The sequence below is a fragment of the Ranitomeya variabilis genome, chromosome 2, assembly GCF_051348905.1.
Source record: "Ranitomeya variabilis isolate aRanVar5 chromosome 2, aRanVar5.hap1, whole genome shotgun sequence".
Classification (NCBI taxonomy): Eukaryota; Metazoa; Chordata; class Amphibia; order Anura; family Dendrobatidae; genus Ranitomeya; species Ranitomeya variabilis.
Window position 1 is genome coordinate 543,296,960 of NC_135233.1, and position 17,519 is coordinate 543,314,478.

Genomic DNA, 17,519 nt, shown 5'->3' on the forward strand with positions numbered 1-17,519 from the left:
TGTTAATAAAATACGTGTTTTATTATCTTGACCATGTCTCCTATGTATTTCCTATACAAACCATTTTGGTTTTTTGGGCTTAGGTTGTTGACGTCATTGCGTCCTGACTCTGTTCACCAGTAACTATTTGACGCAGACTGAAGAGACGATGGCTGTTTGGTGCCGTCACATTAGCAGTATTTGTTCAGTACTTAACATCAGTATTTGTAAGCCAAAACCAGGAGTGGGTGATAAATGCAGAAGTGGTGCATATCTTTTTATTATACTTTTCCACATTGTTCCACTCCTGTTTTTGGCTTACCAATAGTGATGTAAAATACTGAGCAAATACTGACAGTGTGACGGCAGCCTACAAAACAGATCTATAGTCATCAAGTCAGTTGTCAGAATTAATGAATTCATGATGCACAAATAAATGACTAATTAATTCATTATTTCTGACATGTCCTGGTGAGTATAGGTATGCCTTGTATGACCTCCATCGTCCCTTCACTTTGTGTGAAATAGATTTTATGTACACAGAAGATAAAATGGAGGTAATACAAGGCATTTCTCAACTCACCTGGTCAGGTGTCATAAGTAATGATTTTTGGAACACATGACCTGTTGAGTATAGTTCTGCTGTGTATTCAGCTGTGTATTACCACCATTTTATCTTCAGTCTGCGGCAAAAAGTCAAAGAGTAAACAAAGAGTTTTTGGAGAAAAGCATTAAGCTACTTACGGTAGCGGCATTTCTCGGAGGCCCATGACAGCACGACGAGAGAGGGGATCCGCCCATTAGGAACAGGAAACCTACAGATACAAAAGGGCGGCACCTCTCCCCTGCATCAGTTGTATTTCAGAGCCTTGAGAGGACTACCGCGGTTAGTAGCATACAAAAATACACATTATATACAGTTTATATACAAAATTTTAACCCATATATTGGAACTGGGCATATACACGTGAGATATATACATTATAGGAGGTGCAACCCCCACGTGAAATAGGGAGGGAACTAAGGGTGCTGTCATGGGCCTCCGAGAAATGCCGCTACCGTAAGTAGCTTAATGCTTTACTCGGACTCCCATGACAGCACGACGAGAGATTTACAGAGATGTAACACTACCTTAGGGAGGGACTATAGCCTGCAGCACCCTTAACCCGAAGGTGAGATCAGAGGAGGCCCCTAAATCCAACCTATAGTGCTTAAAGAAGGTGGACGGGGATGACCATGTGGCCGCCTTACATATCTGGTCGATTGATACTCCAGATTTCTCCGCCCAGGATGTAGCCATGGCCCTGGTGGAATGCGCCCTCAGATTCTGCGGAGTCGGACCCCCACCTGCAGTATAAGCCAAAGAGATAGCCTCCCTAATCCACTTTGCTAGTGTGTACTTTGATACCCTGAGTCCTTTTCTGGGATTTTGGAAAGATAAAAATAAGGCATTATCTTTCTTCCATGTATCAGTAACAGAGATGTATTCTAACAGGCATCTCCTAACGTCTAGTGTATGGAGTAGCTCTTCTTTCGGGTTGGAGGGATTGGGAATGAAAGATGGTAACACTATCTCCTGAGACCTGTGAAACCGAGATGATACTTTTGGTAAATAGGCCGGGTCTGGTCTGAGGACTACCCTATCTGGCAGAAACTCTGTATAAGGGGAAATTCTGGAGAGAGCTTGTATATCTCCTACCCTACGGGCAGATGTTATTGCTACCAGAAATGCTGTTTTAAGGGATAATGCTTTAATTGAAGCTGATTGTAATGGTTCAAACGGCTCTCTAGTCAATGCTGACAGGACTAGGTTAAGATCCCAAGGCATAGATCTATCCCTATGTATGGGTCTAGCCCTACTAGAGGCTTTAATGAACCTTGAGATCCAATAATTATTGGCGACGTTACATGAAAACAAGGCCCCTAGGGCCGAGACTTGTACTTTTAGGGTACTAGTGGATAGATCTAGCTCTAAGCCCCTTTGCAGGAATTCTAAGATCTGTTTTATAGGTATTCCCTCTTCTAAATTAAAGTCAGAAGAGGCCAGGAATTTCCGCCAGGTTCTAGCGTAGATTGTTGTTGTAATCTGCTTCCTACTTTTCATAAGGGTTTCAATCAAATTTGGGGAGAACCCTTTGTTTTTCAGCAACGCCCTCTCAAACTCCATGCCGTCAAATGGAGACTCTTTACTTGAGGATGGCTGATCGGACCCTGGTGGAGCAAATCTGGGATGTCCGGAAGCACCCAGGGGTCCTCCACTGACATGACCCTGAGCCAGGTGAACCAGGCCCTTCTGGGCCAGAATGGGGCAATCAATATAACTCTTGCCCGATCTTCTCTTATTTTCCTGATTACCAGAGGTATCAGGCCCAGCGGGGGGAACGCATAAGCCAACCGAAAGTCCCAGTTGATCAGAAAGGCGTCTACCGCCAGAGGATTCTCCCTGGGATTTAGGGAACAGAATTTTATTGTCTTTCGGTTGTCCCTGGTGGCAAATAAATCCACCTCTGGATGTCCCCATTTTTGGACAATCTGGTTGAACACGAGATCGTTTAGAGACCATTCCCCTTGTCTCAGGGTGTTGCGGCTTAGAAAGTCCGCTTTCACATTTTCTTTTCCTCTTATGTGCAGTGCGGTTAAAGATAGAAAATTGTTCTCCGCTGTCTGGAATAACCGGTCCGCCACTCTCATCAGAGATTCGGAATGAGTTCCACCCTGGTGATTTATGTATGCGACCGCCACCTGGTTGTCCGAGAGGATCTTGACGTGGTGACCCTGCAGACATATGAGGAATTTTTTAACAGAAAGTTCAATTGCCATTAACTCTCTGTGGTTAGAGGAGGCTGATGTTAAGGGGTCCCATAGACCCTGAACTATCATGTCATCCATGTGTGCTCCCCAACCTGAAGGGCTAGCGTCCGTTGTTACAATACGTGTCACCCGTGTTACCCAGGGAACTCCCGCCGATAAATTGTCACTGTTTAGCCACCATCTAAGAGAAGTAAGGGCTTTTGGACCCAAGGTAATCTGACTCTGCAAAGACCCCTGTAAAATTCTATCATTAACCAGTACCTCGGATTGTAAAGGTCTGGTATGAAATTGGGCCCAACGGACAGCGGGAATGCATGAGGTTAGAGATCCTGAGGCTACGTTCACACGATCCGGATTTTGATCCGGATCCGTAGCGGATTTTCAGCTGCGGATCCGGATCAGTTTTCCATGTTGGTTACAGTACAATGTAACCCAATGGAAAACCAAAACCGCTGTGCTAACGATCCGTTTTTCCGCTGGAAAATCCGCGCGGATTTTCCAGCGGAAAAAAGAAGTAGCATGTCAATTCTTTCAGCGGATTCCGCACCGGTTTTCCAGCAGCTCCAATAGGAAACTGCTATTGGAAACCCGCAGTGGAAAACGCTGAAGAAAAAGGATCAGAAAACGCAGCTCAAATTCACTGCGGAATTTAGCTGCCGTTTTCCAAAAACGGGCAGGAAAAAAAAAGGATGGAAATCCTGATCGTGTGAACGTAGCCTAACAGTGACATAGCCTGTCTAAGGGTCATGGATGGTTTATCAATTGCTTTAGATACTTGTTGTTGGATGTGTAACAACTTGTCAGGCGGAAGACAACACTGTTGGGTTTCTGAATTTAACAACAGCCCTAAGAATCTCTGTATCATTTGGGGCTGTAACCGGGATTTTTCATAATTTATGATCCACCCCAGATGTTCAAGTTTGGTTGTGGTTGTCTCTAGTTGTGAGAGGCAATGGTCTGCCGAACTTCCCACTATAAGGAAGTCATCCAAATAGGGGACAATCAGGATGTCAGATTCTCGCAAGTGCGCCATGACTTCGGCCACTAACTTTGTAAATACCCTAGGGGCCGCTGATAGGCCAAAGGGAAGAGCTCTGAACTGGAAGTGACGAACCTGACCCCCCATTGTCACAGCTACTCTCAGGAATCTCTGGAAGTCTTCATGTATTGGAACATGATAGTATGCGTCCTTTAAATCCACAACTACCATGAAGCAGTGTTTAAACAACATTTTTATTGCTGTACTGACTGTTTCCATTTTAAATGATTCATTGACCAGGAATTCATTAAGGCTTTTGAGATTTATGATCGTTCTAAATGATCCGTCTGGCTTCTTGATCAGAAAAAGAGGAGAGTAAAATCCCCTCCCTTTTTCTGATCCTGGGATTTCGATCAAAACTCTCTTGGAGCATAAGTTCATGACCTCTGCTTCCAGGGCTGCTTGTTCAAGGGGGGAGGAGCGTAAAGGGGTTAACTTAAATTTATCCCGAGGCCAATGACTAAAGTCAAGCTTTAGGCCTTTAGCTATAATGCCTCGGACCCATTTACTGTTCGAAATGTCAAACCATGCTGAAGAGAATGTTGACAGTCTACCCCCCACGGGGATTGCTAGTCATTGGTCCGGCTTTTTTTGTTCTTTTGAGGAACGGCGAAACATATAGCCCGTACCTCTTCCGCGTCTGTCCTCCCATCTAAAACACTCTCTAGAGGGTGAGGACCCGCGTTTCTTTCCGCGACCAAATTTTCTTCTGTTGAAGGGCCGACGGTAGGATGCTGAAGAAGGATTAGGAAATTTCTTCTTGTCATCCCCCGCTTTCTCCAGCAACTCATCCAGAGTTGGACCAAAGAGATATTCTCCCTTACATGGGATTGCGCAGAGCTTAGCTCTGGATTGTATGTCGCCTGACCAGCACTTCAACCATAAGGCTCTACGAGCCGCGTTGGAGAGCCCTGCCGCTCTAGCCGCCATCCTGACTGAGTCCACCGAAGCGTCTGATAGAAAGGCCGCAGCATTTTGAATTGTTGGTAAGGCCTTCAGAATAGAATCTCTGGAAGCGCCGTCCTTAAGCTGGGTCTCTAACTGATCCAGCCAGACCATTAAAGATCTGGCTGTACATGTTGCGGCAACCGCTGGTCTGAGAGATCCTGCCGCTGTTTCCCAGGTACCTTTAAGGAAAATGTCCGCTTTTCTATCAAGGGGGTCCTTGAGGGTCCCCATATCCTCAAATGGCAACGAGGCTCTCTTGGATGCTTTTGCCACCGCCGCATCCAACTTAGGGGCTTTGTCCCATGTCTCTACAACCGGATCATCAAAGGGGTACCTGCGTTTTAAAGCTGGCGGTAAGGAACCCTTCTTTTCCGGCTTCTTCCATTCCCGGAGGATTAAGTCTTGAATCTTTTCGTTCACTGGAAAAGATCTGTGTTTTTTACGATCCAGTCCGCTGAACATCATCTCTTGCTTTGAGGGCTGCGGCTTGGTTTCTTCTATGCCCATTGTGCCCCTAACTGACTTGACCACTTTGTCAATCTTATCCAGGGGCAGACAAAATCGTCCAGACTCCTCATCTGATGAAGAGGAGGAAGGACTAGAGTGATAGGCACCCTCTTCTCTTTCTTCCTCCGAAGAATTAGAGTCCAGGGGGGTTCTATGTTTTGAACCTCCCGTTTGGGATAGGGACCGTAGAGATTCCCTCACTTCCAAACGTATCATCTCCTTCAGGTTTGCCGCACTCACAGACTCTTCTGCTACCTGGGGGGGGGACAGTATAGGTGATAACTACTATCTGACCTAATGTCGCTTCCACCCCACCACACCTGTAGACCTCACCGTCTGTTGTATACAGGGGGCACATAATTTCTTAGGATAACAGTCTGGTAAGGGGACTCCACAGAGGGCACACTCCTTATGTTTTGACTTGTCACTCTTCTTTCCCTAGAATGATAAAGTATAAGGGGCCCGCGTCACAGAGTGAACTTTCACGTAGATCACTTACCCGTGCGCCAAAGTAAAGTACCGGAATGCGAGGGGGTTCTTTCCTAGTCGAAGCTCTTGATCCCTGCCCGGATGAGCTTTTACGACTGGACTGGTCGCTTCTGTCTTTCTCCTTGGGCTTCTGACGCACATCATCAAGCAGCTGCTGCTGCTCACCACCACTCTCCATGACGAATTGCGACCAAAAGCAGGGTTCCTGAATCGTCACCTGCTTAAATCCCCCTTGGATCCGGTCAGCAGATAGGTCAGTGCCATTCCCATTGGCCCAGGATACCGCAGGGATGATAGGATTCATGTGGGAGAATACCGGTAATCAGGATACATGGGCGCCGCCATTTTGGATCGACTGCGCATGCGCAGACATCCGGCGACCCGGAAGCGGCTACTAACTCCGCCCCCCCGCGTCACCGCACCCGGAAACGCTCCAGCACACGCTGAGAGCGGTGCAGGACGCCGGGGACGGATCGCAGCGCTCCGGCCACATAATCCTGACGCCGGCACCCCGCAAGTACGCCACCGCTGCACCGCCAATGGGAAATACTTACCGGCGCTGACGCTGATGGAGGCGAGAAATCCTCTGGACTCTGCTCCCTGCTGCGAACGCCACCGACGTGCAGTCCAGCAAGGACCACCGTGGCGTCTCCAGGGATCTCCGCACCGGCCGAGGTAGGAGACCCCCTCGCTACCGGAATCGGTCGGCCGGCCTGGGCTCCATAAGATTCATCTGTGGGCACCCATCCCTTTAGGAACAGGAAACCAACTGATGCAGGGGAGAGGTGCCGCCCTTTTGTATCTGTAGGTTTCCTGTTCCTAATGGGCGGATCCCCTCTCTCGTCGTGCTGTCATGGGAGTCCGAGTAAATACAAGTATTATTTTTTTGGGCCACCTCATATCTCTATACCAAACACACACAAAGCTTCTGTGTTGTACTAACTAACTACTGGAGCTAGGAGGTGGCCCAAAAAAAAAAGTGTTTGGCGCATTTTTTTATTTGGCGCACAGTGTGTGTTGCCAGCGGCGAAATACACAATTAACCAAACCTTATTGGGGGCAAAAAAACATTATTATTTATTTTTACAACACAAACCAAAATAAAAAATCAACTGCGCCTGCTTGGGGTTGATTGACAAAAATGGGGTGTGTGGAGCTGTGAGGGTTGGCTAACTGTGGACGACGCAGGGGTGGCTGGAGAAGGTGCAATAAAATTACAAGGGTCTGGAAATTCGGTAATTGGGCTAGACACATGAGAGGGCAGAGACACTGGAAGGGTGAGACAAACCAGACATCATAGACACATTGGGAGGTGAGGGGGAGGGATAGCTATCGTCTTTTGTGGGTTTCTTTTGCCTTTCCCTTTCTTGGATTGGCGCAGCTGTCCTGGGAGCCTCGTTGGGCTCATTGGTATCGGCCTGGCTGTGGTGGCTGACCTGTCACGGTCCATGTGCCTTTGCAGCGGCATTGTTGTTGTGGCGGCGGGTAACGCCAGGGCAGGGTCCGGCAGTGGCATTGTTGTTGTGGTGGCGGGTAACGCCAGGGCAGGGTCCGGCAGCGGCAATGTTGTTGTGGTGGCGGGGAACGCCAGGCCAGGGTCCGGCAGCGTCATTCTTGTGGTGGTGGCGGGGAACGCCAGGGCAGGGTCCTGCAGCAGCAATGTTGTTGTGGGGCCGGGGAACGCCAGGCCAGGGTCCGGCAGCGTCATTCTTGTGGTGGTGGCAGGGAACGCCAGGGCAGGGTCCGGCAGCGGCAATGTTGTGGTGGCGGGGAACGCCAGGCCAGGGTCCGGCAGCAGCATTGTTGTGGTGGTGGCGGGGAACGCCAGGCCAGGGTCTGGCAGCGTCATTCTTGTGGTGGTGGCGGGGAACGCCAGGCCAGGGTCCGGCAGCGGCATTGTTGTGGTGGTGGCGGGGAACGCCAGGCCAGGGTCCGGCAGCGGCATTGTTGCGGTGGTGGCGGGGAACGCCAGGCCAGGGTCCGGCAGCGGCATTGTTGCGGTGGTGGCGGGGAACGCCAGGCCAGGGTCCGGCAGCGGCATTGTTGCGGTGGTGGCTGTGGTGGCCGACCTGTCACGGTCCATGTGCCTTTGCAGCGGCATTGTTGTTGTGGCGGTGTGTAACGCCAGGGCAGGGTCCGGCAGCGGCATTGTTGTTGTGGTGGCGGGTAATGCCAGGGCAGGGTCCGGCAGCAGCATTGTTGTGGTGGTGGCGGGGAACGCCAGGCCAGGGTCCGGCAGCGTCATTCTTGTGGTGGTGGCGGGGAACGCCAGGCCAGGGTCCGGCAGCGGCATTGTTGTGGTGGTGGCGGGGAACGCCAGGCCAGGGTCCGGCAGCGGCATTGTTGCGGTGGTGGCGGGGAACGCCAGGCCAGGGTCCGGCAGCGTCATTCTTGTGGTGGTGGCGGGGAACGCCAGGCTAGGGTCCGGCAGCGGCATTGTTGTGGTGGTGGCGGGGAACGCCAGGGCAGGGTTCGGCAGCGGCATTCTTGTGGTGGTGGGGGGAAACGCCAGGCGAGGGTCTGGCAGTGGCATTCTTGAGGTGGTGGGGAACGCCAGGCCAGGGTCCTGCGGCTGCCACATGGTGGTGGCAGTGGAGGAGGTCCAAGCAGGAGCAGCAGTTGTCATGGTGGTGGCGGTGGGCTGTCCTACAGCACTCGGCATGGTGGTGGTGCTATAGCGGTGTCCGGCAGTGCTTGGAATAGAGGTGGCCGTGCTATGGTATGCAGCAGAGGTTGGCATTGAGGTAAAGCGTGACAGTGTGGGCACAGGTGGAAATGCTGACTCTGCTGCATAGCCTGCACGTAAGCAGCGTTGCAGGCCTGCATGTAAGCAGCATTGCAGGCCTGCATAACACTAATCTGGAGATCGGGAGTAAGGTGTTCCAACATGCCCTGTTCAATTTGATTAAAAAAATGATGTGCTGGCCTCTGGAGGTCGGCTTTCACTTAGGCAAGGGCTGTGGTAACCTCCTGGATACGTGTACTCATATGGCTAATGGCAGTATTCAGTCGGTCACCCATCGCCTTGAGTCCCTCGTGGAAAACCGAGCTCAAGTGCAAAAACTCGGGCATGAGTGACCTGTCCGCGGCCCTCTGCCGCTGCCGGGAGGAGCCCCCAAAAAATGGGCAGAGGCAGAGGACTGGGGAAGGGGATCACCTGATGGACCAGCTTCCTGGTCTCCAGTTAGTGTGGCAGGCCCACTTGCTGCAGCGCTGGAGAATGGCTGGGACGGGTCCGTGGCTGTCTGATGAAGGACTGCTCCAGAACCTGGGCCAACAGTGGGTGCTCCATGTGCTGTGAAAAAAGAAGAAAAAAAAATGAATACCAAACATTTACAAAATGCAAACTCCTGTGGAATATAAACATACAGATTAAGGCTGAGGTTACACTAGCAGTATTTGGTCAGAGTTTTACATCAGACTTTGTAAGCCAAAACCAGGAGTACAAGAGTACGAGGAAAAGTATAATCGAAACAGATGCACCACTTCTGCATTAATCACCCACTCCTGGGTTTGGATTCCAAATACTGATGTAAAATATGAAGGAACGATGGAGGTCATAAAAGGCATATCTATACTCACCAGGACATGTGTCAGAAATAATGAATTCATGAGGCATTTATTTGTTGCATCATGAATTCATTATTTCTGACACCTGACTTGATGACTATAGATCTGTTGTGTAGGCTGCCGTCACACTGTCAGTATTTGCTCAGTATTTTACATCACTATTGGTAAGCCAAAAACAGGAGTGGAACAATGTGAGGAAAAATATAATAAAAACAGATGCACCACTTCTGCATTTATCACCCACTCCTGGGTTTGGATTCCAAATACTGATGTAAAATAGTGACCAAAAAATGGTAGTGTGACGGCAGCCTAATGCAATACAAAACATCTTTTTTTTCCACCAAAAATATACTTGCGTTCTCTGGGCAAGGACCGGTCTCAAAAATGCAGGATGCGGTGATATTTGTATTTTTGGATCCTTGCTCCTGAACCACTAGGAAGTCGGCTCTCTTGACGCAGGTCCTTGTTGAAGCGATCCTTCATCGAACGCCAACGTGTTTTGACTCTGTCTAACTATTATGTTTTGTTTTTTCAACAGTGGCCAATGGTCTTTTGGCCGTGCTCACACAACTGTGTGTGCTGAGAGAAACTATCCTGAGTTTCTCTCATCACACACAGTTGTGTGAGCACGGCCAAGGTCTCTGCTGCATCACACTGCATTGCAATACTTACCAAATGCAGTTCGGACCCGAGTCGGGGCGTTGTCCCAGCCATCCCACATCGCTTTGGCCACCTCATTCCATAGCCGCCGGATCGTCACGTCCAAGTGCTGTGGAACCCATTTGTCCCACAACGGGACTCGCTCCTGGACCAGGGAGATGAGGAGGTCATTGTCAATGAGGTCCTCATCCCGTTCTGGAACCTAAAAAAAAAAAGGACATTAATGTTGGAGACATTAACAGAAGGAAGAAAGAAAACAGAAGCAGAGAAATGGCATGAATATTGAAAGTAAAAAAAAAGGAGTGCAGAAGCAAAAGGGAAAGAAAGAGAAAAGTAAAGAAATGAAGATTCAAGAATTGTAAAGTGAGGATACAATAAACAGTCAGTCACGTATACGTACACGCTGCCGCCGTGCCACCCGACCGTGACCCCGCTCCTCCTGCTCAGCCTCTGCCGCAGTGGAAGAAGTGCTCTAAAAAAAAACAAAACAAAAAAAATTTGTCATTCATGTTGATGTGACAGTGAATACTTACCAATCTGAGGAGGCGAGTACTCACTTCACTGACATGTTCTACTTCCGAAGGCCCAGGACGTTGCTCCTCATCAGAAGACATTCTGATGCATGCAGAAAGAAAGAAATAGCATAAATTAGGACATGTAGAGATAGAAAATATTGGCATTGGCTAGGACAGGGGTGTCAAACTGCATTCCTCGAGGGCCTCAAACCATGCGTGTTTTCAAGATTTCCTTCTCATTGCACAAGGTGCTGGAATCATTCTGTGCAGGTGATTAAATGATCACCTGTGCAATACAAGGAAATCCTGAAAACATGACCTGTTTGCAGCCCTTGAGGAATGCAGTTTGACACCCCTGGGCTAGGATATACTCACATTGCGTCTCGTCTGCTTCAGTGTCTGCTGAGTAGTGACCTGCAAATGTCCACTCCCTCCCTTTATCACCTTGTATGTGGGGGGTGGCTACTAATCAGTGTCTAGACATGTTTTTCTCTGGTGCAACGCATGCGTTCACATAGACAGCAATGCGTTTTTTTGGCGCATTCATTCCACAATCCACCGCATACGTTTCTAGGTGGCAAATTGACGCCTCTAAAATTACTACATGTAGCGTTTACCACACCAAACCGCAGACGAAATGACCCATGCGTCGTCAAACGCGGCAAAACGCATCCGATCGCAGACGCATGCGTCCCTAATGTTAAATATAGGAATACAAAACGCATGCGGATATTTGCGGAAGAAACGCTGCGGACACAACCGCAAATGTGAAACCGGCCTAAGCTTATCCTGCTGCTATTCTTCAGTGTGGGGTGAACATCATAGGATTTTACAGTCAGGGACCCTGAGTGGTCCGTACTGGGGGTTATCCATGTAGTATAGTCATTTTCTAGTGAAACGGAAGATGTGCTTTCTAGACTCAGTGGCTACAATATACCTTACTTTGAGACATCACTTTCCTAGTGGCATATGTAGATGTGAAGTGTTAATGGACGGTTTGTTCTGTTTTCAGCTCAGCCTGTTTTATCCGATTGTGTTCTGCCTGTGTACTTTGTTCCTGATCTGTGTACCACTGTACAGTGACACTGTGAACTCGCTCATTGGGATTGGCATCGCTCTTTCTGGCATCCCGGTTTATTTAATGGGAGTCTACTTACCCGAATCCAAAAGGCCACCCTGTATCGGCAAATTATTTGGTAAGGAAAGAGGCCGGTTTCACTTTTTGATGTTGAAACAATTTAGAAAAGTTTAGATTTGTTTCTAGTCTAAAGTTATACAATGACCCCTTAATAAGTATCTGTGATCAGATAAAACGTGACCAGTTTTTACCCTTATTGTATGTCAGATGCTCCCCTGGGTGTGTATTTTTTTTTTTAACTGATATTTGTCTGTTTTATTTAGTGTTCTTTTTTTATGTCATTACAAGGAGGCGTGACTCACTGGGTCTATGGGTGCGTGTCTTAGGCTGCTCCGCATTGTTACTGAGCCACGCCCACTTAGCAAAGACTAACAATGAGCAGTAATAGAGATTCAGCAGATGGGGTCTACATGTAAAACATGTCTGCATTTGTGCTATAGTGCCATGGTGCATTTCTTCTTTTACGCTGTTGCACGTGAAAGACTTTAAAGGAAACCTGTCATTCATACTACACAAACCACGGGTAGCATTAATCGGAGCCTGCGGCAGTTCAATGAAAACATACTTTTCCCTGTGCTGCCCCAGGTGATGACAGGTCTCACCCATGTTTGTACATAGGAAGACCTGTCAATGACCTGGAGGTTGCGGAACTCCAAACTATACATTCTCTGATTAATGCTGCCCGCAGTTTGGGCGACATGAGGTCTCGACTCAACGGACCCCTGTAGTTGTCACTGTAAAGTAACCAGTGGAATGTTTTGTATTTGTTTCCATCTCAGCTTTTCTTACCAAGTGGACCCAGCTGATCTTCAATTGTGTTGTGACGGAGATAGATCCTGTCAATGAGAAAAAGCCAGTGGAGATATCAAAGCAACCTCTATGATCAAGTGACTGAGATAAAGCATCATTCTAAGTGGAACTGGAAGGAAATCTCTGTAATTTATAGCATATTATCGACCTTCACAATTGTGATCTATGGGAATAAGGTTACGGCCCCATTCACATGGATGTATTATGGTCAGTATTTGTAAGCCAAATACAAAAAACACAGAAGAGTTAAAAATCGTTATTCTTCTTCCACAAATACTGATAAAAAAAATACTGACCAAAATATACGTGATTTAGGCCTAAGGGCTCTTTAAGACGTCAGTAATTCTGTCATCCGATGAAGGAAAAATGTTTAAGCTTCTTTTATCAAACATTACGTGAAAAACAGACACGTAACAGACAATTTTTTTCCTTCTTCTTTCACAAACCCATAGATTGCATTTCTGAGTTTAATCAGAGACTCGGACATGTGTGCGTGATGTTGCGTGGACCACTTGATCAGCCAAAACACACCTCCATATGAACTGCCCCGTAAATTAAGAGGTCAGTTTTTCTCATACACGCCCAATCTATATTTTTCACGAATGTCTAAAAGAGGCCTTAGGCACTAAAAGATGGTGACAAATGATCTAGGACGGTGGTGCCAGCACCGCTCACCAATGAGTATGTGCACTCCATTTTGTGTTGCCAAAAGCAGAATTCCAGATACGGGGCACTACTAACCTCAAGCGTTTCCCTTCAGGTGGTCCTCATACAGCTTGACATTATTTACTAAAACCTCTAACTTCCATGATGAAGGTATCAAACAAATGATAGAAAATGCAGCTAATGTTGACTGTGCATGTTTGGAAATTGTGAATGAGGTATGAATGGTGACCTAAGCACGAGCTCTGGCCTTGTCTTACATAAAAAGTATGTCTAACTGAATTGGGTTTCTCTTTATTTTAATAAGGGAATTCCCATTTTGAATTGCTAAAAGTAAGTGGTGGTTCCTTCATTGAGACTCCCATTTGGGCAGAACGAGGAGCTCTGAGACCCACTTTTACTATTTCACTTTTTCTATTGAAACCAATAGAGAAGTGACCAAAATTGCACGTGGCCTCTGCATTAAAGCCCATAGGCCTTGCAGGAAGTCATGGACACTACTTGCTTGGGCCTTGCAGGAAGACATGGACTCTGCTTGCTTGGGCCTTGCAGGAAGACATGGACTCTGCTTGCTTGGGCCTTGCAGGAAGACATGGACTCTGCTTGCTTGGGCCTTGCAGGAAGACATGGACTCTGCTTGCTTGGGCCTTGCAGGAAGACATGGGCACTGCTTGCTTGGGCCTTTCTGTAAGTGGCTTAAGGTACCTTCACACTAAGCGACTTTACAACGATATCGCTAGCGATCCGTGACGTTGCAGCGTTCTGGATAGCGATATCGTTGTGTTTGACACGCAGCAGCGATCAGGATCCCGCTGTGAGATCGCTGGTCGTTGCTGAAAGTCCAGAACTTTATTTCGTCGCTGGATCTCCCGCTGACATCGCTGAATCGGTGTGTGTGACACCGATCCAGCGATGTCTTCACTGGTAACCAGGGTAAACATCGGGTTACTAAGCGCAGGGCCGCGCTTAGTAACCCGATGTTTACCCTGGTTACCAGCGTAAATGTAAAAAAAAAACCACATACTCACATTCCGGTGCCCGGCGTCAGCTTCCCTGCACTCCTCCTGCATCCTGTGTAAGTGCCGGCCGTAAAGCAGAGCGGTGACGTCACAGCTCTGCTCTGTGGGAGATGCCGGAGATGTTCGGCGCTGACACAGGATGCAGGAGGCGTGCAGGGAAGCGGACGCCGGGCACCGGAATGTGAGTATGTGTTTTTTTGTTTTTTTTTTAACATTTACGCTGGTAACCAGGGTAAACATCGGGTTACTAAGCGCGGCCCTGCGCTTAGTAACCCGATGTTTACCCTGGTTACCAGGGGACTTCGGCATCGTTGGTCGCTGGAGAGCCGTCTGTGTGACAGCTCTCCAGCGACGCTGCAGCGATCGGCATCGTTGTCTGTATCGCTGCAGCGTCGCTTAGTGTGAAGGTACCTTTAGAGTGTAATTAAGGAAGATCTGCACAGTTCCCTCTCCTGCCTTGAAGTTCCTGGTAAATCACCCATCCACATGCCAGCTCTAGAATTTCTCAGCCTAATGCTAATTGTCCACACCTCATTTCTAGAGTAGTTAAACATGAAGTGCCAGAAAACACTCCAGGAAATTGCTACAATGCTTATGTTGCAGACAGATTTTGCACCACTTATCATGGAGTGCCTTAAAGATGGGTTTTACGACAAAGTAAACTAATCCACAAGATCTGCAGATCGTTATAGGGAGTAAAGTAAAATTATTTTAGAATATGAGAATGTGTACGTCTCTGTGCACACACCGTCTGCGCTTAGCCTACAACATACAGGAAGAGCTTTTCTCTATGTATGATGCAGCCATTCACCAGACTGAGGCAAATGTAGGCTCTGTTGTCCTTTAGTATGGGTGTGTAGATTGCACTTTCCTATACACAGGGTCACTGCAGAGAATGGCATGCCTTGCTGTATTTTTTGTTTTGCACAATGGGTCTCAATGGTTGATAGATGCCTCAACATCCATCCTGTCTTTGGCCAATACCCTAGCATATGCCCCCCCCCCCCCAACAATTGGCACAAAGCAGTCTGCACCTTGCCTACCTGCAGTTTAAGGACAACTCCCTGGAAGGACGCTACTCAAACTGCCATTGCTTGTCATATTGGCTTTAACTTCCCTTGGTAAAGGGGGACTCAAGTTATAAAATTGCTATAATTAGACAGCATGAAAATAAGCAAGTTTGCAACTACCTTGCTATTTCTACTTGTTGGGTATTCTCCTGCAATGAGAGCTTTCATCTTACATGGTGCACAACTCCTTTCTAGTGATGAGCGAACGTGCTCTGATGTTACCTAAGTATCTTGGGTGTGCTCGAGTAATATGTTCAAGTCTCTGCGACTGCATATTTTGCAGCTGTTAGGCAGCCTCAACACACGTGGGGATTGCCTATCAAACAGGCAATCCCCACGTGTGTTGCGGCTGTCTGTTAGACAGACGAAACACACATGGGGATTGCCTGTTTGTTAGACAGCCGAAACACACATGGAGATTGTCTGTTTAATAAACAGGCAATCCCCATGTGTGTTTCGGCTGTCTAGCAAACAGGCAATCCCTACATGTGTTGCGGCTGTCTAACAAACAAGCAATCCCTACATGTGTTGCGGCTGTCTAACAAACAGGCAATCCCTACATGTGTTGCGGCTGTCTAACAAACAGGCAATCCCCCACGTGTGCTGCAGCTGTGTAAAAAAACAGGCAATCCCTACATGTGTTGCGGCTGTCTTAACCAACAGGCAATCCCTACATGTGTTGCGGCTGTCTAATAAACAGGCAATCCCCACGTGTGTTGCCGCTGTCTAACAAACAGGCAATCCCTACATGTGTTGCGGCTGTCTAATAAACAGGCAATCCCCACTTGTGTTGCGTCTGTCTAACACAGGAGGCAATCCCCATGTGTGTTTGGCTGTCTAACAAACAAGCAATCCCCACGTGTGTTGCGGCTGTCTATCAAACAGACAATCCCCATGTGTGTTTCGGCTGTCTAACAAACAGGCAATCCCCACGTGCGTTGCGGCTGTCTTAACCAACAGGCAATCCCCACTTGTGTTGCGGCTGTCTAACAAACAGGCAATCCCTTTGTGTGTTTCGGCTGTCTAACAAACAGGCAATCCCCACTTGTGTTGCGGCTGTCTAACAAACAGGCAATCCCTTTGTGTGTTTCGGCTGTCTAACAAACAGGCAATCCCTACTTGTGTTGCGGCTGTCTAACAAACAGGCAATCCCTTTGTGTGTTTCGGCTGTCTAACAAACAGGCAATCCCCACTTGTGTTGCGGCTGTCTAACAAACAGGCAATCCCTTTGTGTGTTGCGGCTGTCTAATAAACAGGCAATCCCCACGTGTGTTGCCGCTGCCTAATAAACAGGCAATCCCCACGTGTTGCGGCTGTCTAACAAACAGGCAATCCCCCACGTGTGCTGCAGCTGTGTAATAAACAGGCAATCCGTACATGTGTTGCAGCTGTCTGATAAACAGGCAATCCCCACGTGTGTTGTGGCTGTCTAACGAACAGGCAATCCCAGCATGGGTTGAGGCTGTCTAACAGCTGTGAATCATGCAGCAGTGAGGACTTGAACATATTACTTGAGCAAGCCTGATCTGATCGGATAACACTACATCCAAGCACGTTCGCTCACCACTACTCATTTCCAAAGCAGTCGGCCACCAGAGCCTGGCCACCTGTGTGCAGTAGTTACATTCTAGGCTGAGGAGTTAAAAGGGTTATCCAGGACTTTGCTTATTTTTTCCTATGGGCTAAGAATTTACAAAGCGATCCTGCTGACAGTTCTGTGGTTTCTGATGACTTCATGTCACCTTCCGCTATGTTTAAAAGGCATCGCTGCCGATGTCATGCTGATTGAGAGTTGGCCGCATGCAGTTAGGCAGCAAGGAGTCGGCTCTCTACATGCAGCCAACTGTCAATCAGCATGATGTCGGCAGAGCAAATGGGAAAAGGAAGAGATGCTCTGTTAAAGTAAGGTCAAATCAAGCAGCAGAAATGGCAGCGGGAGAGGTTCATGACTGCTCTGACCTGACATAGACCAGGATGGGGCAGAACAGCCACAAAGTTAAAAGTGGAGAAAAGTAACCAAAGTCTTGGATAACCCTTCAACTCCTAACATCTCAGCCATCCATAAGTAAGTCCAGAAATATTTGGACAGTGACACAAGTTTTGGAATTTAGCGGTTTGCGAAAACACATTCAAGAGACAATTATATAATCCATATGGTCCTAAAGTGCAGACTCTGTTTTAATTTGAGGGTATTCACATCCTAATTGGAGTAAGGGTTAATAATTTACAACTCTTTAATATGTAGCTGCCTATTTTTAAAGGGACCAAAAGTAATCTGACAATTATCTCAAAAGCTTCTCA

General features: G+C 47.9%; 2 protein-coding genes across 8 annotated transcripts in view; one reads left to right on the top strand and one right to left on the bottom strand.

Moving 5' to 3' along the window:
* The window catches only part of SLC7A6 (solute carrier family 7 member 6), a 183,204-nt gene extending 169,199 nt beyond the window's left edge, over positions 1–14,005 (top strand). For 2 of the 6 annotated variants that reach the window (XM_077288154.1, XM_077288155.1), the window contains exons 9-10: positions 11,531–11,714; positions 12,436–13,856. In XM_077288154.1, the coding sequence (XP_077144269.1) occupies positions 11,531–11,714; positions 12,436–12,539 (288 nt within the window). In that variant the 3' untranslated portion in view covers positions 12,540–13,856. Of the gene's footprint in view, positions 1–11,530; positions 11,715–12,435 lie in introns of all 6 variants that reach the window. The other 4 variants (XM_077288157.1, XM_077288153.1, XM_077288152.1 and 1 more) reach the window with 4 other exon arrangements.
* SLC7A6OS (solute carrier family 7 member 6 opposite strand) overlaps positions 1–17,519 on the bottom strand; it is a 135,803-nt gene that overhangs the window by 22,698 nt on the left and 95,586 nt on the right. Inside the window, exons 5-6 of one of the 2 annotated variants that reach the window (XM_077288164.1) lie at positions 12,446–12,492; positions 10,592–10,618 (exon numbers count right to left, since the gene is read on the bottom strand). In XM_077288164.1, the coding sequence (XP_077144279.1) occupies positions 10,607–10,618; positions 12,446–12,492 (59 nt within the window). In that variant the 3' untranslated portion in view covers positions 10,592–10,606. Of the gene's footprint in view, positions 1–10,591; positions 10,619–12,445; positions 12,493–17,519 lie in introns of those variants that run through there. The other variant, XM_077288162.1, reaches the window with a different exon arrangement.